The sequence below is a fragment of the Labrus bergylta genome, chromosome 16 (genome assembly GCF_963930695.1).
Source record: "Labrus bergylta chromosome 16, fLabBer1.1, whole genome shotgun sequence".
Taxonomy (NCBI): domain Eukaryota; kingdom Metazoa; phylum Chordata; class Actinopteri; order Labriformes; family Labridae; genus Labrus; species Labrus bergylta.
Window position 1 is genome coordinate 13,831,529 of NC_089210.1, and position 22,942 is coordinate 13,854,470.

The 22,942-nt window shown below is 38.7% G+C and overlaps 3 protein-coding genes across 5 annotated transcripts; 2 read left to right on the plus strand and 1 right to left on the minus strand.

Moving 5' to 3' along the window:
• Window positions 1-396: 396 nt before the first annotated feature.
• On the plus strand, window positions 397-5,198 carry eci1 (enoyl-CoA delta isomerase 1). The gene is made up of 7 exons (XM_020652030.3): window positions 397-510; window positions 1,867-1,992; window positions 2,148-2,275; window positions 2,462-2,608; window positions 3,234-3,355; window positions 3,503-3,681; window positions 4,598-5,198. The coding sequence occupies exons 1-7, from the start codon at window positions 468-470 to the stop codon at window positions 4,762-4,764; spliced, it is 912 nt and encodes a 303-aa protein (XP_020507686.1). The 5' UTR covers window positions 397-467; the 3' UTR covers window positions 4,765-5,198.
• A 1,383-nt stretch (window positions 5,199-6,581) lies between these two features.
• dnase1 (deoxyribonuclease I) lies at window positions 6,582-11,544 on the minus strand. Of its 3 annotated transcripts, XR_010668885.1 has the most exons (10): window positions 11,388-11,544; window positions 10,736-10,874; window positions 10,358-10,446; window positions 10,165-10,251; window positions 9,017-9,132; window positions 8,457-8,569; window positions 8,158-8,312; window positions 7,712-7,805; window positions 6,878-6,955; window positions 6,582-6,766 (listed from the first exon to the last, which is right to left on the minus strand). XR_010668885.1 is itself a non-coding variant. In XM_020652049.3 (9 exons), the coding sequence occupies exons 2-9, from the start codon at window positions 10,871-10,873 to the stop codon at window positions 6,710-6,712; spliced, it is 849 nt and encodes a 282-aa protein (XP_020507705.1). In that variant the 5' UTR covers window position 10,874; window positions 11,388-11,544; the 3' UTR covers window positions 6,582-6,709. The 3 variants fall into 3 exon arrangements, 2 of the variants coding, with proteins under 2 accessions (XP_020507705.1, XP_065820963.1); XM_020652049.3 differs by lacking the exon at window positions 6,878-6,955; XM_065964891.1 differs by lacking the exons at window positions 6,582-6,766; window positions 6,878-6,955; window positions 7,712-7,805 and adding an exon at window positions 7,860-8,100 and having other exon boundaries at window positions 8,139-8,312.
• Window positions 11,545-13,690: 2,146 nt separating this feature from the next.
• On the plus strand, window positions 13,691-19,375 carry naa60 (N-alpha-acetyltransferase 60, NatF catalytic subunit). The gene is made up of 7 exons (XM_020652064.3): window positions 13,691-13,920; window positions 14,560-14,675; window positions 15,105-15,234; window positions 16,165-16,261; window positions 16,668-16,902; window positions 17,421-17,586; window positions 17,678-19,375. Exons 2-6 carry the CDS (start codon window positions 14,566-14,568, stop codon window positions 17,575-17,577), a joined length of 729 nt encoding a protein of 242 aa, XP_020507720.1. The 5' UTR covers window positions 13,691-13,920; window positions 14,560-14,565; the 3' UTR covers window positions 17,578-17,586; window positions 17,678-19,375.
• Window positions 19,376-22,942: the final 3,567 nt, after the last annotated feature.

The window sequence follows — 22,942 nt, forward strand, 5'->3', positions numbered from 1 at the left end:
CATGAATGGAAGATTAAGATTATGATTTTGGTTTGCTGCACACATGTAACATCAAACCAGCTCCATATCAGCTAGCCTGTGAAATTAAAGGGAATAGTTGGACACTTTATTTTTTGCTGAATTGCTTTTGTTCCTACTAAATATGGTACACCACTTGGAGAACATCTCACATGTATTTTAAATGGAACTCTTACTTAATTTTAATGAATTAATTATTAATTTTATACAAAGGTTTATCCTGTCCCATTACTTCTGTTTAATTACTATGCCTATAGCTCAAATTTTTTCCAACCAAAAATGACTTTCTATTTTCTTTCTATAGATATGTATTCAGTACCTACTCCCAGGCAGCAGGTGGCGGTGGCGCTTCTTTCAAGACTCCATCAAAGACAGCAAACAAACACAAAAAGCCAAGTAGAAGAAGATTGCTCCTGCTCACTGACCATTACGGAACTAATCTGCACAAGATGGCATTGAGAGCTGCATTGAGGAACAAGTGCGGTCTTTCAAGTATGTGTTCATGTGTGAGAGTAGCCACATTGTAAAGAGAAGATTTGATTGCATGCTTTTAAATATGAGTCTTTCTGACAGAGTTTCTTAAGTGTTATTTGGCTGCTAGCTGTGCGAGCCTCGGTGTTAGCTGTACAAACTGGGACAAAGGTCACAGGACACTTTAGGGTAGACATAAACCTTTAGACTTTATTTCAACATCTGCATCTACCTATGCATCCCCTGAAGTCCCTAAACAATCTTGTGCGCCTAAGTTTATATGTTGTGTTCACAAAATAATTAACTTGTAGAAGAGGTGCGTTTTTAGTTTTTATAAAGGCTCTATACATATGGTTTTTTTTTTGTTTGTTTGTTTTTTAACTTTATGGGTCTTCAGGGGCTCTGTTGAAAAATGAAAGCGGAAAAGATCATTTTGCATTACATATTTAATTGAAATAATATAAGTTAGTCAATAATATCTCACTAAACATTCAGTGGACTTTTTTTTGCTTCAGAAATATAAACTTTTAAGATTTATTTCATATCTTCATTTTTTTTTTATTGAATCACTTCTAGCTTTGGTCTAAGAAAATGTATGTTTTTTCACATTATGTTGACGAAATCACTCATCAATTAGTGATGATTAAAATACAAGGTTAGCTGATGTTGAAGTGTAACTTTAGTTAAGCCTTTTATAGTGTTGAGTTTAGTATTTGTAATGATGTTACACCATAAGTTTAGTCAACACAAACTAAAAATAAATACAGATACGGCTGGACATTTGAGCACCCCAGACTTGAGAGGATCTGTTGCACAAAGCAAGCCAACACTTGTGATTGAAATTATTTCAGGACAGGAAGTATACATCTTCAGAGAGTCAGTTTAACAAAAATCTCTTAAAGGTCCAATATGTAAGATATCTACTGAATTAAATATTAAAATTACCTTACTATATCATCAGATATTAAGGAAACATGCTATGAGAAGTGCTGGCTTCTCTGACAACAATGCAGCAGCCAGTATGGGCGCCTTAGTTTCGATTTCTGTGTGACCAGAGAAGCAGGCGGCACCCCCACACAAACCTACAGGTGTTGGAAGCGCGCAAGCAAATTGATTCTGCATTTTTCTAATAAGCCACACGACCAAAAGCGTGGTAAAACTAGGATAAATATTTGAGATGCTTGTGAAAAATGGAGAGAGGTGAGAATGCAGTTTCAAGACCTATGCAGAGCTGGCTAAACACTGAAGCTGCTATTCTGTACTTTATGCAGAAAACATGTGTGAGATAAATATATAGATTTTGTTTTACAGAGTTTTTTGTTTTTTTGTTTTGTGTTTTAAGTGTCTTCATCAACACTAACACTTTTCTGTGTTTAGGTCTTCTGTCTCAGCTCTCCTCCTGCAGCAGTCATGGCGGAGTGCGTGTGTCTCCAGCCTTCATCGCTCAGCAAAGGAACAACTCCTCCTCGTCTGCGGTCAAAGTAGATTTTGACCAAAGCACAGGTAAAGATGTAATCATCATCTCCATCCCTTCCCTCTTTCTCTTTTTATTTTTTGTTCATGGGAAGCGCTCATTCACAGATGACACCCAAAATATACTAAGTTCTAATATCCAGACTATCCAGGTAATAAAAGTAGCATGTCCCTTTTCTCTGTAGGCGTGGCAGTGCTGCACATGCAGAGTCCACCTGTCAACAGCCTCAGTTTAGATTTCCTCACTGAGTTCTGCATCAACGTGGAGAAGCTAGAGATGGATAAGAGCTGCCGAGGCCTCATCATCACCTCGGTGCAGTAAAATCTTTTCCTTTAGATAAGAGCAGAGTCTTTCTGTAGCAGGTATTAGATCTGTCTCTTGAATTTGTAGGAAATAGTAGTCAAAGTGCTTTAATTCTTGTTAGTTAATTGTGGACATTTCTTGGCTTTGGTGTTTGAATACTCACCCAGAGTATTTGTGCTTATTGTTTTGATTTAGAGCCAGCCAAAGGTGTTCTCAGCTGGTCTGGACATCATGGAGATGTACGGGAAAAGTCCGGAGCGCTGTGGAGTGTTCTGGAAAGCTGTTCAGGAAATGTGGCTGAAAATGTACAGCTCCAACATGGTCACTATTGCTGCAATCAATGTACGTGTAAAACCACACGAGTGTTACCCTCCACACTCTCAAATCCATGCTCACTGGAGGGGAAGCTTCTGCACAATAATATGCAGCCAATTGTTGAAGATGCTAACAAATTAACTTTGGCTAATAAAAAACACAATATTAACAAGTAAAATTAAGACTTGGACATTTAGTCCATTTTGGTCACATGTTTTGGTGACGTGATCACACTGAATGGCTGGTAAAACTCCAAAGATCAAAACTGGCTATGTATAGCTTAGCTTCAAGCTCTACAGATGTCCAAATGAATCAATTCTTCCTGCTGATGCCTCGAGTCAAATTTCTTTTATCCACTTAAAGGCTCAGATTTTCTGTTTTGTTGTTCAGGAAAACATAGCTCTGGCTTTGTACCGTGTTGGTAATTTTTACCATCAGCTTTTCTGCAATTTCCTGTTGATGTCATGAAGTCAAAACTAACGTCAAGGTACCTTCATGTAATACAAAGTTAATGGAGACAGATCATTTTCCCCTCCAGTGTGATTAGGACTTAATTGCATTCTGTCTCTACTATGTTCCTTGAAGATCCTGTATCACACCAGAGGTGATGAGTTTTTACATTCACCCTTGTCTTTTGCCACTCCGCTCGCAGGGTTCCAGTCCTGCTGGTGGCTGTCTGATGTCTCTGACGTGTGACTATAGGATAATGGCAGACAACCCTCGTTTCAGCATCGGCCTCAATGAAACGCAGCTCGGTATCGTTGCACCTTTTTGGTAAGGACTTCTCTGGATGACAGTATAGCTGTGGAAGTGGTGGGAATGTTGATGATTATGATTATGATAGTATTAGCTGTACAAAAGATCAAAGAACTCTCTTGATCTTTTACACTTGTTACAATAAACAAATACAACCGTTTGCAGGTTTAAGGACACCCTCGTCAACACAGTGGGCCACCGACATGCGGAGATGGCCCTGGAGTTGGGGTTGCTCTACAACCCGTCAGAGGCCCTGAAGATCGGCATGGTGGACCAGCTGGTCCCAGAAGACCAGGTCCTCACCACAGCAGCACAGACCATGAAGAAGTGGTTGGCTATTCCAGGTACACTCTAATATCTTTAGCACCTACAAGATAGAGGGTTCGGGGTTTTAGAATACCATAGCATAATCACATGATAATTTTTTTTGTTATGGCAAACGTCTTTATTTCCAATCTGAAGTCATGTTTATAAATCTGTGTGTTTTCTTCCACACACAACAAGATATGGATCTTTCATCTTTTTTTATATACAATGATTCATCACAGCATGCCAGGAAAGAACACCCTATGTTTAAAACTATAAAGCTAAATTAAAACAACTGATAAGCATTCTTAAATTAAAAACAATCTATGAAACTGAAAGCAACACAATTTAAAAGCATTCTCTAGTGGTAGTCGTTTGTTAGGAGGTTTTAACCCTACAGTAGTGATGTAGAAAGGGCATTTCTCAAGCTGGACCTCCTTACTCATACTCAGCCACGGAGTTAATTCTGTCCGAAGTCACACTCACAGCTGAATGAAGCAGCCTTTCTTAAGGTGTAGTGATTATTCACTGCAAGAAGCTGTGGGACAAATTCCTCACACTATGGCAGAAACTGGAACATTGTGTAAACATGGTTTCATGTCAAACAAATAATAAAGGGCTGTATAAATAACTGTAATGAAGGACTTAAGTCACTCATAGTCATAGTTGTTATGTCATATTTAGTAAAAGCAGTTTACATTTGAGAGAACTTAAATTTACAGCCAGTGTGGACCCTGACAACACAACACAGAGTTGCACATGGTCATTTAATAATCATCACTGCACATTCGCTGTTGAAGGGTTAAACAACCCACTTCCTTTTTTTATGACACTGTTGCTGAATCACAGTTTAAAAAAGGCTTTAGTCAACAATCAGTTGTAAGACCAATTGAGATCCATCAAATCGACTCTACAGAATCACTGAGCAACATTTTGTATCTCTTCAATTTACAGATCATGCCAGACAGATCACCAAGTCCATGATGAGGAAGCCAACCGTCGAAAAACTCAGGTCCGAAAGAGAGGCGGACATCAACAATTTTGTTAGCTTCATCACTAAGGACTCCATTCAGAAGTCTCTCCGCATGTATATTGAGATGCTTAAAAAGAGAAAGGGCTAAAAAAAGAGAGGAACACGTTAAACAACAAACATACACACACAGTGTTTCGACACTATTTGCCTTCTGTTTAATGTCTTCATCGGTGCTATGGTCCTTAAATAAAGCTCTCTACAACTCTCTTTCACATCATTGTTCTACCAGCAAAAAAAAATCACATGTTCAATAAAGAGTTTGATCCCCTCTTACCAGGCAGAGACCAAATTAGCAGGGCATTAAAATACTCAGAAATATTTTGCCAATGATTCACTCACAAATAAAGTTTTTTTGTACAAATGGTTGAGGAATAAGAATGACCTTCCGCTAAGCCCCACCCTAAACGTTGGCTACATCTGTAGCATGGTTCATATGCAGTGGCACTTAAAGTTTGCAGTAATATTTTAACTAATATAAATGTTGTCAAATAAGTTAATAAATGTGTGCTTCTGACAAAGAAACGTGGATTTTGTGTGTTTATATGTCAGCTGTTGCTAGAATTCGATATTGGCCTTACCTAGCTAATGTAAGCTAATGCTAACCTGAAAACTGTTGGTTAAAACCTTTCTCCCCAGCAATAACATAAATTTAACATAAAAGTTATGTTCAAAGTGTGTATCTAGTTAGCCTCTGTGTTTCCTACATGGTATTCTGTATTAAAAGCACCAACACAGAATACTCAGGGTTTGGTAAATGTGGGACAGAACTATTATTTTAGCTAGCTTACACAAGCTAGCTAATAGGTTTGTACATCTTTTGCATACTGTAGGTATATTACAATGTATCCTAAAACACCACCACATGCTCTTTGCCTTTAAAAGCAATACTACGGTTATGTTAGCCAAAAATATGTGTTTGCTAAAATTTTAAGTTTATGTTTGAGCAAATGAACACTTAAAACCCTGTGATAGACCTGTGTGTGTTTCATAGCTATAGTTATAAACCCTGTGTCACCTTTTCTATAGTCCAAATCTGTCTTGGTTATTAGCCTATATTTTCATCCCACTGCTTTCACATATTGAGAGCTTTACAGACCTTCTTGAGGTTGTTGCAGTTGGACAGTGACTGTTCAGTGAAGTACTTTAATGACCTCAAGAGTTTGCAATGATCCTATTGACCAGACCTTTGTTGTGGATTTTTCCATAACATTTGATCTCAAGTCAAAGTCTTTTGTCTTTGTGTATTTTATTGCATATAGTAGAAAGTTATTTTGCAAAAGGGGTAATCAGCTACAAAAGTAACATCAGTCACAAGTGCATCAAAGATTCCCGGGGCAGTCCAGGTTGCAGAGCATATTTATACTTTCACAGGGTGTAGGTATATTACATATACATGAGTGATACATCGTCATTGGTTTCAGCTTGCCCTGGTGACTACGCCTTCTGCTAGTTTGCCTGGTGATTTATCTATGCAAGCTTCTTTCTATAAGGCACCTGGTACGGAGGAACACCAACAGAAACTCCTTTGTCAGGAGGGCACTGATTTAGGGTCATGCTGTACCCAGATCCTAAGGAGTGTTCCTGTTGGAGATACAGACCAAGGCCATGCAGAGAAACAGTTTCTAATTGCTAAATGACGCACGAACATCCTAATCTTTTAAGGTCAAACGAAGACAACAGACAGATAGTATTTTTCCACTACACCTTTGTTACCTGTAACAATATATCATCAGTCATTTTTATTTTTGAAATGTCTACTTGGTAGAAGGATTTATTGGTGTAGTTATGTTTAAAACATTTATCTAACACGATAGGAAGATAGTCTTTGTATATGTGCCAAGATTTGTTTGCAACCTAATACACAAGAGGTGAATCAACTTCAGATATGGAAGAAGGAAGTTTCAATTAAATATTTTGTCTTTTTTTTATTTTGGTCTTGTTCATTGCTGCACAGTTTGCAAGCGTTAATCCACAGAATACTCGAGATTCAGATTCAGCCTGGAGGCTTGTGGAAGGGTTGTTGGATTCAGGACTCAGGCTAAAGGAGCCAGCTTCACTTCCACGGGGAAATGGTCACTGACAGCATATGCCTGAAAGACATAGAGGAGGCATTGTAGGAAAGTTGACATGCAGAATATTGCTTCAATTATCTTAAACAGCAGTTTTGAATGAAATGTAAATTGAACAGGCCATCAAAATACCTTTTCATCTGCTTCAGTAAAGGACTTTACCTTGCTGTGATTTTTGATGGTTTTTTTGTGTGTTTCTTAATCGTAAAGCTATAGGACAGTGGATAGAGTTGGAAATTAGGGTCAGAGAGAGTGGGGAATGATATGCAAAAGGAGCCACAGGTCGAATTCAAACCCAGGTATCACAGCACTGATCATGTTTGAATATTATCCTACTTTAATTGAATAGTAACCTTTTCCTTAGCCCAATTGCTCAAAAGATAGCATTAATGCAACAGAAATGTTCAGGTAAATCAACATTTTAAATAATATAGGAACAAACACACCTCTGAGAGAAACTGTTTCACCTTTAACCACCCGTGTCTGCACTGATACCACCCACAATACACTTCTTCTCTTCTGCGCTGTGAAATCAAAGCGCTAGAGTTAAGGAAAAATAGGACCCTCAGCTTGCTCTTTTAGACTCTTTTTATAGTTTGCAGCTAAATTGACTTGTTTCACAGATGCATTCAGGCTTAATGTTAAGAAGAGACTTTAAATTAACAGCATGATGACCGTAATGGGCATCCGGTCAGAATTCAGATGTCTAGCCAGTAAACTTCACTTGTGTTTAACAAAGGTATATTTCTTTAATTCAAGTCAATAAGGTCAATAAAAGGGGTAGAAAAATCACACAAGGGATGTTTGATACATCACTGCTGAACTGCTATGAAACCAACAACCAATCAAGGGAAAGGAAAGTACATAAGAAACCAGGAAGTAAACTGAAGAAAGTGAGGTAAGGTGAAATAGGGAAGTGAAAGGTAACAAAATAGTGACCTTTACTACACTGAAATTGTTTTTTACCAAACTGTGATCGAGATTCAAGTCAACCATGAAGTCGTAGACATCTGCACTGCCGTGCACCACTCCCTTCATCATGTCAGCAGTGACCACAATCCTACAAATTCAGAAAGAGGGGTAGCATTAATAGTCCATGTGAACATGTGCATTCAAGTGTCTGCATGCATGTGAGTAAACTGACTTGTTAAAATGGACTTCAACTTGCTCTTTTCCACTCTTCTGACGACTCAAAGCACTTTAACACATTCACCCACAGTAATGGCAGAGGCTGCTATGTAAAGTGTCCATCAGTATTAACTAATCCCCTTCATACACATTCACACTGAGGCAGCAGCGGGAGCAATTTGGGGTTCAGTTATTTGCCCGCATGGACTGGCTGAGTGTCTGCATACCTGTCATAAGGTCTGGTACCTGTCATAAGGTCTGGTACCTGTCATAAGGTCTGGTACCTGTCATAAGGGCAGTTAGTGTGTGACACTGTAGTATCAGCCTCATCAGATATCAACCAGTGGAAACTCTTGTCAGTGAAGAGGCGGATCTGCTGCCAGTCGGAGCCTGACACATAATTGCAGCCTGTGTTGAAGTCACCCAGCAGCACGATGTCCTGCAGAAAGAGAAGACAGGTTAAACCCCTCTCATCCATGTAACTTAACGGACTTTCTCTTTGCATCGCTCCTTATTCATTTGCTCTCACTAAATAATCAAATTGTGCTAGGCTGTCTTTGTAAAGCTGTTGAAGAGTATTCACATTGGTGTTCCAGCGGGTGCGGACATCAGACACCACATCATACAGAGCATCAGTCTCCTCCAAAGCGAAATCTGGAGAGGTGTGCTGGGGGACCAGAACAAAGTTCCTCACAGCTAGAAGACACACGATAGAAAAGATGCATTAGGAGAACAAGCTGAACCTCAGTATTTTTTTTAAATGGCAAACCCAATTGGTAGAAATGAAGCCTCTTTGGTGGTAGTATGTGGCTGAAGCAAGTTATGGATTTTTAATGCACAAATGACAACTAAGATTCACAGTTTATGAAAACGTGCACAAAGATTGCAAAGCAGAAGACAATGATTATGAATAAGTGAGAAAAGAATATAAACTGTGCACAGGGAGAAACACTGATGGGTTTAAAGTGCAACTTGGCAGGATACCATTGCATACAATTGCAAGGCAATGATTCATTGTTGACCAGCAGACCTTATAATCTCGTCCAATAATCATCATATAAACAAGACATTCTACATCACTGTTGGTTGATGGTGAAAAGGCACAATCAACCTCTGCTGTGGTGGCAAAAATCCAGAACCTACTAGTCGCGTTGGAGGAAAACATGACGACGAAAGGTTCTCTGATGAAGGTGTCCGTCCCACAAGGCTCGCAGCCGTCATCAAAGGTGTAGTTTTTAACCACGGACACCATCTGCTCTCTGGACAGGAAAGACAAAAAAAACCATTTTAGATCTTTGTTAGATTAAACTATATCAGCCATGTACATTCTAATGGCAACTAGAGGGCAGATGTGCTGATCCGACAATTCTTCAATTCTACAATTCACTTAGCAGAAACTTTTTTTCAAAGTGAAGAACATCAGAGAGTAAGAACAATCCAAGAAAGGATCTAGAAAAGAGGAAACAATGTCAGTAATTGCAAATGATCAGCTTTGAGTCAGATTGGACACACAGGTGCTGACAGGCGTTGCACACAGAGGCAGAGCACAACATTGATGGCTGTTCTTGAGAGCTCTAGTCAGTGTAGAAACCATCTTAAAAGTCGTCGTTATCAAACAACACCATCATCATCATCATCATTACCATCGTCATCATCATCATTATCATCATCATCATCACCAATAATATAAAAACCGTCGTCATCATCATCAAGGTAGTAGGTATTCATGAAAGAGCTGGGTCTCTGCAGATCGAATGGAGTTTGGAAGTTCGTTCCAACACCAGGGGGCAACAGAGGAGATCCTGAAATATGCTAGCAAGTGAAAGTGGTGCATGTGTGCAGGCAAATATTTTACACACTGTATTTACCATGAAATATATTCCAGAAAAGATTTAGTAATACTGGTACAGGGTACGGCAAATAAAGCTCAACCAACATGTTTTATATGGTCCAACATTTTTTGCAACATCGGTTAAATGAATTTAACAAACATGGTTGAAGTTTATGAACTGCAAATTTGCAAACTTTTGAATTTGTTACTCAAACATTTTGCATAACTTAAAAAAAACTGGCGGTTAATAATGCTGATTAATTGTTTGATTTATTTTCATACAAAAAATAAGGCACCAGTTATTGTAAATTACAGTGCCATGCTCTAATTCACTGCCCAACATTAAACGAAGAAACCACTGATACTTTAAGGAAGACATGCAAATTAAATTACAATCATGCATCTAGAATCACAATAAGATTGTTTATCAAATCACTCTGGTCTATGCCCTTCTGTTTACCTGTAGAGGAAGAGATATCTCTCCTTATAGGTGCTGCGGCCCAGAGGCTCACTCACGATGTGACTGTACCTGAACTGAGGAGAACCTCTGAGAAAACACACGCAAACAATACACACATAAACACGACAAATAGACGATGATTATACATTTTGACCTTTTATGAAACCATATCATGATGTGTTGTTGGTCTTACTTATTCACATGCTCCATGAGTTTTGTGGTGGCTGACAAATCGTTGTCTCTGACCTCTTGGATCAGAATGATGTCATAGCGGTGAACAATCTAAAACAAAACAATTGCAGTTCAATATTGTTCTAGGAAAAAAGGACCAAAGTGACTTACATTCAAAGTATATTGTGGATGTAAAATACTAAGAGAAATTGCTGCATTGCTCCTTTAAAATCAAAATTACTCTGAACAAGAAATAAAAAAATAAAAAAATCACAGTTAGTTTTTTGGGAAGTCAAATACAAGCCAATTCAATTCTTGTTTTTTTTTTTTTTTTTTTTTTTTTAAATGTGGGACACAGTCAAAGCAACAAAAATATTGGATTCCATAAGAAGATTCTGACCGTGCTGATGAGGTTCATCAGAGTTGTGTTGGAGGCCTTCTTGTCTCCATAGGACTTGATATTGAAGGCTCCCAGCAGCAGAGAGGAGGACAGATTCAGCAGGGCCAGAAAGAGACCCAATGCACACACCAGATGCATTCTGGACCAAAGAGTTGTGATATATGACAAAGAGCAATAGCAATTTGTAGTTGAAGGTCTTGCTTATATATGAGAAACATGGACAGTGTGAGAGATTAGAGAAAGCTAAACTTTTCCTACATGAAAAGGGAACCTGAATGTGTCTGTACTGTGGGAGGGAGAGACAGAGGAAACACCTGCAGCCTGGGACACATGACATGTGCTTAGATGTGTTTTTGTCGAGGCATAATTCAAGTTAAAAGTCCAAGTAAAATATTATACAAGTAGAATACTTTATCCCTGGTCCACCGGTGAGGAAGTGCTATTTGAACAAAAATATTTCAAGCAGAAGCTTCAGTGTCGTAAATCACTTGTCACTTAAATCTTTCATATACTGTTTTACATTTTGTCAGCAGGGTATAGCCAGATTATTTTGTAAGGTAAAGTAAAGCAATAAATGCAGAATAAAGCACATTCATTCATGCATTGTATTAACTGTTTCTGTGTCAAAGGAGAGTCCAAGGTGCATATTTACCTTCAAAGTCTTTATTAGGAACAAGGAAGACTGTTGTTAAGCAGAACACAGAGGTTTCCTTGTGTGATCCCAGGAGGTCTCGCTACAACAGCCGAGCTGAACCACCTCTAGTGTCTCTGAAGATATTTTATTTTTTTTAACCTGCAAGTGCATGTCACTTGGTGCTGCTGGGGCGGAGTCAAGAGAGGAGGCATGTTGTGGGTGGTATCCAGGGTTTTGGTGTACATGGCAGTCATTGAGGTCAATTGCTTTTGGGCATAATTTAATGTCTACATGTAGGCCACATTGTGTAGAATCCAGTGGAAATGTTGATAGAGCTCCTGTGGTTGAACAGAATGAGCCACAAGAGACAACAACTTCAAGGGTGACATTACAATGTAAACGTGCACAAATGTTTATTTACCTTACAGGTAGATTGATGGTTTTATAGAAGGTTAAGGATCAACACGGAAGAATTGAAAGATTAAGATTAAGAGATTTACTCTATTGAATCCCCACAAGGGGAAATTTCAGTTTTTACACTCTGTACGTCATGCAACACACACATAGGCTGAAATATACACACACACAGAAACAGGATCACTCGGGGCACTCCTGAGTTGATGGTGGGGAGGGGGTTTGGTGCCTTGCTCAAGGGCACCTCGGCAGTGCTCAGGAGGTGATCTGGCACCTCTCCAGCTACCAGACCAACTTCCATATGTGGTCCGCACCGGGACTTGAGCCGGCCACCCTCCGGTTTCCAACCCAAGTCCCTACAGACTGAGCTACTGCCGCCTGCCAACTGATGGAAGAGGCTGTCTGATAAATATTCTACTCTTATTATTGACTTTTAAATGTTTGCATTTCAAAGCATTTGACATTGCTTGAAAATTAAGATATATGTTTGAAAAAAATGCATTTTAATATAAACACAAAGTTCAAAATATATTTTCTGAAAGGAATTTAAGACTAATTTCTGTACTTTACAGTAGAGCTGACACTATGATTATATCTGTAATAATGCACAAACATTTAACAAAGGACAAAAAATATAATTAATACAATATGAAATTAAAGTGCTGTGGAAAATTTAAACTTAAAACACGTACCTTCAAAACTGTCATTGTTTTAAACAGGTGCTGACATTATTTCACACTTTTATTTTTCATGTGGATATCAAATGAAAAGTGCAGCTATGATATAATCTTTACATGACAACACATATAATAATTTCTTATAATAATTTCCAAAAAATATTGTTGTATCTATTATACCACCTGGTCAGGCCATACTCATCTATTGAACTACAGCGTGCAGATATTTTTTGCGGCTATTTTTACCCGCAGTGTTTGCAGAAGCATTGAGAAGGCAACAGGTGGCAAGAATGGGTGATAAAGTCAGTTGTTTTAAAGTTGTTTGTGATGGAAAGTTTTGGCATTTAACATGATTTCAAATAAAAAATACAATGTTCTGCATTAAATGAACGACATTATTACTGATAAACAGACATGTTGTCTTATGCACTTCAGGTCCCAAAGTATGGCTTGTTGTTAATGTTAATAGTTACACTTCTTTAAATTGTATATACGATATACTACATTTTACTCTTTACATATAATGTACAAGTCATAAAGTGACTTTTGTACTTCATACGACATTTGAAATTGTTGATGTACAGCTGCTGGAATTACTCAATAAAAATATGTTCCTGTTGATTTGGAAGAAAGGAGAAATACCAAAGGGGTAACAAAGGGGTTACGAATCATTTTGAAATTTAACCAAAAAATGTGTATAATACATATGGACAGAGTCTGTCTCATGAATTGACATCTGAGCAAAGCATTATTGACTGAAAGATTATTAAACTTGAACAAGTGCAAATAATTGTGTATAGATCAAATTATAAAGACAAGCTAGCCTTTGTGCAATTTAAACATTTTAACGAGGCAATTGAACTTTATGTCGAAAACCTATAAACAGATACAAATCATAAATAAAGGTAGAGTCAATGATTTTTACTTTGCCTTATTTTTGTTAAACTTCTTGGGCTCTTTAAGATATTTCTCATTAAATGTCAGGTAGCTTCTAATCTGGAGGTTAAGAGATGGGTGTCACCTCAGCAATGTTCATTTTTAATGTTATAATTGTTGTTTCCAGAAAGTGGCATCCAAGCAACAACAACAAAAAAAATTGGGTACATCAGAATGTGCGTTGTGTTTTTAAGTTTACACTTCAGCCCAGCAGGCGGCGATGAAGCACTGAACGTGTTTGACTCCAACCAACTTTTTCACGAGACTGAAGGCGTGTCAGAGTGACGTCACCAGCGTAGCGGGCACAAACAGGAAGCAAAACGTCCAGCTGTTATCTAAGCAGCGAGCGCTCTGGCTACTTTAGCTGCCTGTGTAGCATTTGGCAACAGTGATGAAACGGTCGTGTGAGTCGAGAATAAACTGGTGTTTTATTATGCTGTGTCCGGAGTAGTACACTGTGTCGATTTACACCCAAAGGATTACAATTGTCTTCGACTTTCCTCCGGGTCAGGTGTTGAAACAAGGTACGTTAGCTTAGCAGCAGAAACCTTAGCAGCGCAAGCTGTGCTTAGCATGCATGCTAATTAGGAGAGGCAGTTGTTTTGCTTGTTACAACCTGCTTTACCTTTTGCACTGCGTTTTGTCTGCTTTCCTTTCTGGTCGTGTACGTAAGTTTTGCATTGAAGTTACAGCTTAAATGTGAGCAGGGTTCAACAACAAGTAACCAATAAGCATAGAAGCAGGTGTAAATGTCTGCAGTCACACCACAGGTGATTTAAAGACTCATGTTGTTTCTGTGTGAATGTGGATTTATGATCTGTTAATGAAGTGAGGCTTCTTTCACTTTGTTGTTGCGCTCGTTTCCAAAACAAACACAATGTAACACATGTTATGATGATTTATGGGTCTGATCCTGTCAGGGGTCGATCACATGGGATGATTTCAATGAGTTGAATGAAGATGTCAGTGGGAACACCTTTTAATTCATCTTAAACTATGCATACATAGAAAGCAAAAGGTAGAAAATGTATCTGTGTTTCATATGTGACAGAACTTCACCCAGATGTTTTTGTTTTTTCATTTTGCTCACTCTCCTTATCAACGGGCACATGAGAATAACTGACTCTGTGAAACTCACCGAACCTGTCTGTTGGTCCCCGCAGGTGTGAATGAGTGACGTGGTGCCTCCCACAGCTCTCAGTGAAGTCCAGCTCCGCTTCCTCTGCCACGATGACATAGAGAGTGTCAAGCTGCTCTGCGGTGATTGGTTTCCAATCGAGTAAGATCCATAACTTGTGTCAGACGTCTTTCACCAAATCTGTGTCAAAATTAGAGTTTTCTAATCATGTTCGTGTCACTTCAGGTGTGTCAGTGGACGACGTCTATATGCAAAATCTATTTAAGTGACTAAAAGCGATTCGACATTTTGTATTGTTCTGATTTGCATTGCTGAACACTTAAACACTGCGCTCGTGCAACCCAAATTAGTTGACTGTAGCACAAACATAAATTGCACTTGGTTCTTACAGATACAGCATTACACATTACTTGTCACAGTCTTAGCTGTAAGACATAACAAATAATATTTGCAGAATGAAGGTATGTCATTGTCCTCGGCCATTATGTGTTTTTAGGACTGTGTAACAAATGCCGATATATATTTTTATCCCCATACATGAATTGTTACCTATCTGACTTTTGACTGCAGGTACCCAGACTCATGGTATCAGGACATAACCTCCAACAAGAAGTTCTTCTCCCTCGCTGCCACCTTCAGAGGAGGCATTGTGGGAATGATTGTGGCCGAGATCAAAGGCCGGACCAAAGTACACAAAGAGGTACCATGTTCATCTCTGTTATTCAGCTGTGAGGCTTTTGTGGCGTTAATTCTCTGAAGTCTTTGAGTTTGTTGTAAGTTCAGTGTATCCTCTCTCACTCAGATGCCCTTAGGAAATGTGTAAGTGGAACACATACACATAGTAGAGGCTGTTTTTAGCTGCTAATTAGATGAGCCGCAAGCCCTTGACTGAGTTTGACTCTGTCATTACAGAATAAGAAATAAAAGCGTTACAGGGCGGTGCGAATGAAATTGTTGAAAGAAGGGCTGCCACTAACTTATTAGTCCTTTCTCTTTTACAAATGTTTCTTTGTTTGAATGTGTACAAGTCTTCTATCCAACCAATTCGATTGTTGTTATTTGTCTTACATTTTTTGTTTAGTTCTTATTATGGCTATCATTCTTTGTAAAAAAAAAAAAAAATGCTTTATTGAGATTTGGAAGACAAATAGTTGTTAAGATCATCCTGAATGTGTGCTTACCAAAAATTTACTGTTCTCATTTTAGACTAAAGTTTTTATAAACCATCCAACTTAGATGATGAATCACCTGCGTTCAAAGCTGATTTTCCTGTGGGTTAGTTTTTGCATTCTGGAGTCTGCCTCTCCGTGGATAATTTGCCTATGCAAAGATGTAATCTGCAGTGTCCTCAGGGAGCATACAGCATGTTTAGAAAGACACCAAATCACTTCACTGACATTTTATCAGTGATATTGTCCATTTAGTACTGAATCAAATCCAAACTCTGTTGGGGATGATAAGAGCTGCTGCTTGTCTTGGCCAGGACATTCTTGGAATAGAGAGGTTTTGAGCCCAGCAAGGATTTACGAATTAAATTAAGGTGAAATAACAAGAAACTTTCACAGTCATAGAGAAAGGTTGGTCTTATGTGTACATTTTTCTCTGTATTTGTTTGTGGATTGTGTGTTAGGATGGAGACATCCTGGCCTCCAGTTTCCCTGTGGATACACAGGTAGCCTACATCCTCAGCCTGGGAGTGGTCAAAGAGTTCAGGAAACATGGCATAGGTACTGGAACACACACACACACACACACACACACACACACACACACACACACACACACACACACACACACACACACACACACACACACAGATATACATAGATAGATTGTATTAGATGAAAGTGATGGGTGCATGTCTGCAACTTACTTTTCCTTTCTGATCTTTTAAATATACCCACTATCCAAATAATTAAAAACTACAGCGCAATTGTTCCACACCAGCCAACACTGTTTTGTTTTTATCCACTCGTCACTCTAAATTCAAATGTGAGAACACAAATCGCTTCAAAACAAACTTGACAGCAGCTTCATGTGCATTCATTCCTGAGAACGCTACAGCAGTAGAGTCAATACATGCAGTGTAGACCCTCTCTCATTTCACATGTTCTCTCTCCTTCCACCATTCAGGCTCCTTACTGCTGGACAGTTTGAAGGAGCACATCTCAACGACAGCCCAGGACCACTGCAAAGCAATCTACCTGCATGTTCTCACCACCAACAACACTGCCATCCACTTCTATGAGAACAGGGACTTCAGGCAGCACCACTACCTGCCCTACTACTACTCCATACGAGGAGTCCTCAAAGACGGATTCACGTATGTGCTCTACATCAATGGGGGGCACCCGCCCTGGACAATATTATATCCTTTTGTTGAAGCAGGAAAAGAACAAGTAACACAGTGTATCTACACAGACACAGTGACATGAATAAACAGGATATAAATGTTTACTGAAAGAGAGAGGAAGGATAGGGAGCTCAGTGTGTCACAGCAGTGGAAGCCTATTGCAGCATAACTAGAGATTGATGCAGGGAGTGCCTGAGCTAGCTCTAACTATAAGCTGTATCCAAAAAAAAAGAAACTTTTTAAGCCTACCTTTAGAGTACAGAAGGAGTCTGTCCTCCTAAACTGATTCCACAGGAGAGGGGCTTCATAATTGAATGCTCTTCCATACTACTTTTAGAAACTTCAACAGGCCTGCGTTGTGCGAGCCCAATGTTTGAGAGGGGTTAAAATGAAAGTAGGAGCTGTGGGAGCTGACATATGAGTCTAAAGCGTCCAGATTGTAGTGAGGTTATGCTCATATGCATTTATCTTTTTATTATAAGGCAATCACACAGACCTATCAAGTGGGTCTTTTCCTTAATTCTCTTTTCCACTGACTACATCCAGCACATCGGTTCCACACTTGCCAGCTTGAGCCCCTGCTCCATCCCTCAGAGGCTGTATCGACAGGCTCAGTCCCTGCTCCGCTCCCTCCTGCCCTGGTCCAACATCGCCTCCAAAACGGGCATACAGTACAGCCGAACCATGTGACACAGTACGGTGAGTCCCAACAGGAGGCTACTTTTTTTCTCTTTTTTTTGGTAATACCATGTATTTATTCTGTGTCTGATATTCTTTCTCCTTCTTTCAGGGGTGCAACTTCTGTTTCTCATCGGTCTTCCGCTGTGCACACCGAGATGTACATGCACACGCCTTTCCACTGCCTGTGTATGACACAGGACTCAGGTTCAACCTCAGTTTGACCGTTCACATACTAAAAATAATATTCTCGATTCAGTACACGTTTGGCACTGTTCACACAAGATTCAAGTTTTGCAGCTGTAGTTCTTTTAATCATTGATATACTATTCTATATATACAACACTATCCAATAGTTATAGTAACCTGTGTTTACCCAGTCCTACCAAATCAGACCTGCTGTTATCCAAGACTGCGGAGCAAAGCAGAGGAGTTGGTTCAGCAAAATCCTGTTGAGTTAGGAACCCAGGCGGCAAACACAGGTCCTAGTTTGGGTGTAAAGGGGGGTGTAGGATATGAACGCACACACACTGGGAACCCGACAGAGACTGAAGGTTCAATCCTGCCTATTTCTCAGTCTCTCTCCACCCGGTCACAGAGACTATGTATAATGTTTGTATATTATATATACTAAGCTAATATATAAAATTCTCTAAATATGTATGTCTATTCTATCCTGTCAATAGTTTGAAAATAACCAATCCTGTCCCCATTTTGAGTATAGAATGAATTGAGCGTCAATTCCAGGTTGTAAAATAGATACTCAAGAACTGGACTGTGAATCTAGCTATAATGAAATGCTACCAGGGTTGAATTACACACAGGGAAACATGAGGCATAATGTATGTGGGTGATATATTTAGTAGCAACTGGAGATTCCTGAAGTGATTCTTCCTTTTTAAAAGTCGCATTATGATTTTGATTTGCTGTGTTCAATACTTGAAACGACAACAGAAAGCTCACAGACACATCACATATTATACAGCACTGCTCAAAGTCTTACATTGAAATACCATTATAAGTCTTTGGTTGTTTTCCCAAATGTTATCCACGTATATTTCATACCAGACTAAAGGGGGATGGCTTTGGTCCTTATTTCAGAGATTTTTTAAAAATAGCCGCAACCCTGTTTTGTCTGCCCTATGGCTGTAAAATTGCTGTTAATGTAGAGAAATGTATATTTGTTTCTAGATTTTAAATTATGGCTCACATTAGATTTTTATGCCAGCTTATAAAAGAGAAAAGAAGACGAAAGTAATGCTCCCAAACACAGGACCTACTCTGTGTGTGTGTGTGTGTGTGTGTGTGTGTGTATGTCTGTCTGTGTGTGTGTGTGTATGTCTGTGTGTGTGTATATGCACACAGGATAAGTAATGAGCACCCAGCAAGTGCCAAATGTTGGTCCGATCTGCCAGTAGACAAACGTGTAGAGTTCACCCAACATGTCAACTTTGTCAGTGACTAACATTGCAGTTTGTCAGTTTTCTTTCTTTCTGCTGCGCCTCATTAAACATAAGGAACCTGATCCAGTTTGTCAGCAAGTCTTAGATTGTAAAGATGGCAGAACACTGAAGAAGGTAATGGGTAACTGTATGGAAAATGTGCATTCATTGTTAAAAGGTGAACATTTCTGTTTACCAGCCCTGCACTGGTAACTTTTATTTAAGTTTAAGACATAATGTATGCAATAAACGTGTTCCCATTTGATTGACTGTAAAGGCTGAGTCAGTGTGACTACCCCTGCTGTGTAACTGTTTTTACTTTGTTGTAACTTATTCATTGGGATTCTCATATTACACAGTCACTGTAAGCCTGGGCCTTGTGTTCATTCATATTTTGCCATATTTCAAAGTGCTTCTCTTTAATGGGCATCTAAATGTTTAACATTAGGCTGGTGGTTAAAGGATGAATTTGTAACTCTGACACCTAGTGTTTAGAATTGGTACTGCAGTCCAAATTCAAAACATTGGAGGGAGCTGTCTCTCCCCGCCCCCTCCTTCCTAGAGCAAATGTGCACACAGGTTGCCATGTTGCAGACACAGAAGCTTCAGTGTTTAACCAGCATCTGCATCAGTCTTGAAAACGTTCTGCGTTCTAACCTCTCTCTATTTTTGCTATCTCTAAAATTGCAGAGGATTTTTAGGTTGGGTAGAACCAGTTATATCTGAACCAGTTCACTTGCCCACTTCCATGGCTCAACACCTGTTGGTTTACTGTGATAACTGGTTTCATATATGGCAAACTAAGGGGGCGTCCAAAACGGCCGTGTCGTTTGCTATGACAACAATGCAGCAGCCAGTATGTCCTCCTGTTTAAAGGCACCCTCACCTTTAAACAGGAGGAGGACAAACTGGCTGCTGCATTGTTGTCAGAGAAGCCAGCACTGCAACGTAGCATTTTTCCTTAATGTCTGATGATACAGTAATGCCGTTTTATGATTTAAAGCAGGAGATGTCTTACCTATTGGGCTTTTTAGTTATAATCCAACAACTTTCCACAACAAAGCAGCAGAAGAAGAGATATCTTGACTTTAAAAACCCAAACCTAGCATAATGCAACTTAAAGCATGTGTTTTGGTCTGTCCTAGAGACATAACCCTGATGACATCATCAGCACATCAAACTTTGCAAAGTTCCACCACATCCAGAAAAAAACATCAATTTTTAAAACTGGTGGAGTGACCACATACCAGCTTTCTGCCAAAACAATGCATTTCAACCTAAGCGCTTGTAGGTAACAGAATTTTTCTCAGTAGGGCTCGTGGCTGTTTGATATTGTTCATGTTTTTTGCATTGATTGCAAATGAATGGTCTCTACATGACAGCTTTTCTGCTCATGAAATGGTTTCAATGATGGGTATGCACTGCCTGTGTGTGTCGTGTTCTCAATATCAATTTGTTTATTATGGAAGCTCTTGTCGAGGGCAATACGAGGAATATGTTCATGGCTGAAGGATAATACAGTAAGAGGCATTTATCACATTGATTCTTACAATGTTACACTACATTAACTTCCAATGTATAGATTCTCCAGAGAGACAATGTACTTTGACCTGTTGGATTCCCCAAATAGCCCTTTAACTTGTGATGTAAAACAGAAATAAAAGTTAGGTCTCTGGTGGTAAATCTGAATAGTTTTGGCTGATTTGGTAGATGAGAATCAGTTTGAACTCTGTGGTCAAACTTGTACAATGGAGTGGTCTGTTTTTCAGCAGGCCGCAGTTACACATTTAGGATGATCATTAAAGCTTTTCCTCAGTAGGGAGCTGATTTCTGATCAGACACAATGAACTCTTTCTTGATTTACTTGTATTGATCTTTTTACAAGTTCTACATAGGCTACCTATTGCAGACCAGTTTCCACCAGTATGAATTGCGCAAAGAATCTGATTTGAACATCCCTCGAACAGACGCGTTCTAAAGCGATAGAGATTACTAAATGCAATTATGTTGAAATGATATTGACTGATGATTTAAGGCAAAATATCACATTTTTTCCAACTTCACCTCTTTAAGGTCCTTCAAAAAAAGAATGCTTTTACAAGTTGTAATCATTAAGGACTGTTCTATAAACTGGCCAAGTTTAAGTTGAATTAAATAAATTTCAGAGGAAGAGTTTGTTATGAGCTCCAAGTTGGCAGAATTACAATCAAAATAACTGACTTCTTGTTTTGTTTTGATTATGGCACCGATAGTTTTTTTGTTCTTTTTATAATTAACATAAGCCATTTAAATTGTGTACATGTAGGCATTTCATTCTCAGTTGCTATACTGTTCATGTTGAAGACAAAAAAGCATAAACAAGATCTGATGCCCTGAGAATCCTATGCACCTGTCTGCTCTCCTCTTCAATCTGCTTGCTGCTGCTGCTCTGTTCTCAGTTGTGCTGCTGTTATCTCCAGCTCTTCATTTGATGACAGTGGGATGTTGGTGATATCCCGGCTGCAGCTAACAGGATTTTGTGTGGCAATGCATAAACAAAATCAAGGGCTATCTCAAAAATCTTTGCAGCATCAGCTGTCTACTTTTCTGTTCCACTTTTTACTCCATTAACATCCGTTTAATTTCTCTTTTTTCCCAACACCTTCCTTTCAGACTTGATGATTGTACTATGAAATGTCAGAGGTTACTCTGACATTTCATAGTACAATCATGTGACAATGGAAGATTTGATTCCTACAATCTGTTTTACACATAGCAGGTGATGAGTTTTTCCCACCTGGTATTTGCAAAAATTGCTAAATGCCAGTCCATGCCTGCAACATGGTGTGAGTCCTAGAAAATATTTTGGCGTCGTCGTCGCTATGAAGACATCTAGCAACACTTGTGTGCCTGACCCATAGTAGAAGTCCATTCATCCATTCTGAGTGTAACAAATTGTGAGAGTTTTCAAACACCTTTAGCCTCTCAAAAATGTCATTTACATTAGCAAAGCAAAATAAAGGAGATGGTTACGATTGATGATGATAGATAACATGAACTTGATTAATAATCTTTGTAAGTGTAACTATATGGAATCTTTTGTTGAAATTGCTTCTTTCCCCTGAAGTGTTTCCAAAAGCTTTAAAGAAAAAGGTATAAATGACGGCATGCTTCATTGCTGGTGTGAAAAGGGATCAGTAGAGACTGACTAAATAAGGATTTCACGGGGCTTTAGACGGATACAGTATTTGAGTTGGGCAATATCATGATCCTCTGAATCACATCTAACAAAGTATTTCATATACTTTGGAGATCATTATGTACACAAACGACACACAAAAACATCAGTGGACATAAATTCAAGTCCTTTTACTTTCAGCTCAAATATAAATGTAGTTTTAGCTCCCTCTGCTGAATGTAAGACTGTACTCCATGTTAACCAGTAAAAAGACATCTATCTATCTATCTATCTATCTATCTATCTATCTATACAGCTATCTATATCTATCTATCTATCTATCTATCTATCTATACAGCTATATATATCTATCCATATATCTATCTATCTATCTATACAGCTATATATATCTATCTATATATCTATCTATCTATCTGTGTACACTTCCAGATCCTATATTAGCATCTATATACGATATTCTTTTATTGCACATTGCCGGCCATACAAATTGACTGAAAACATAATTTTAAATTTTCTGCAAGACTACAAAAGCACTATACAAGTCCAAGTCCATTTACCAAGGCTGTAAACCTGTTTACTTAAGTTTTGTGAAGCAGAAGATGTTTTAGTCCTCAATTTTGTAATTAAAATAATTGGGATTCACTTTTTTTCTTTCTTTGATTGAACACCTTTCTTCTTTTTATCCATGTCAATCTATGCCAAAATTGCTTGGATGGAAATCTCTTAAAAATGAAATCCACAGCCATTAGGATTATTC

What these genes read in the sequence shown, in the direction of transcription:
- eci1 (XM_020652030.3), top strand. Translation starts at nt 468, where the DNA reads ATGGCATTGAGAGCTGCATTGAGGAACAAGTGCGGTCTTTCAA. An exon ending in AGATTTTGACCAAAGCACAG is followed by an intron (nt 1,993 to 2,147) that starts GTAAAGATGTAA and finishes TTTTCTCTGTAG; the next exon opens with GCGTGGCAGTGCTGCACATG. An exon ending in GGTATCGTTGCACCTTTTTG is followed by an intron (nt 3,356 to 3,502) that starts GTAAGGACTTCT and finishes AACCGTTTGCAG; the next exon opens with GTTTAAGGACACCCTCGTCA.
- dnase1 (XM_020652049.3), bottom strand. Translation starts at nt 10,873, where the DNA reads ATGCATCTGGTGTGTGCATTGGGTCTCTTTCTGGCCCTGCTGAATCTG. An exon ending in ACTAACTGCCCTTATGACAG is followed by an intron (nt 7,806 to 8,157) that starts GTACCAGACCTT and finishes CTGAATTTGTAG; the next exon opens with GATTGTGGTCACTGCTGACA. An exon ending in TGAATCTCGATCACAGTTTG is followed by an intron (nt 6,767 to 7,711) that starts GTAAAAAACAAT and finishes TATGTCTTTCAG; the next exon opens with GCATATGCTGTCAGTGACCA.
- naa60 (XM_020652064.3), top strand. Translation starts at nt 14,566, where the DNA reads ATGAGTGACGTGGTGCCTCCCACAGCTCTCAGTGAAGTCCAGCTCCGC. An exon ending in GGTGATTGGTTTCCAATCGA is followed by an intron (nt 14,676 to 15,104) that starts GTAAGATCCATA and finishes TTTTGACTGCAG; the next exon opens with GTACCCAGACTCATGGTATC. An exon ending in GGACCAAAGTACACAAAGAG is followed by an intron (nt 15,235 to 16,164) that starts GTACCATGTTCA and finishes ATTGTGTGTTAG; the next exon opens with GATGGAGACATCCTGGCCTC.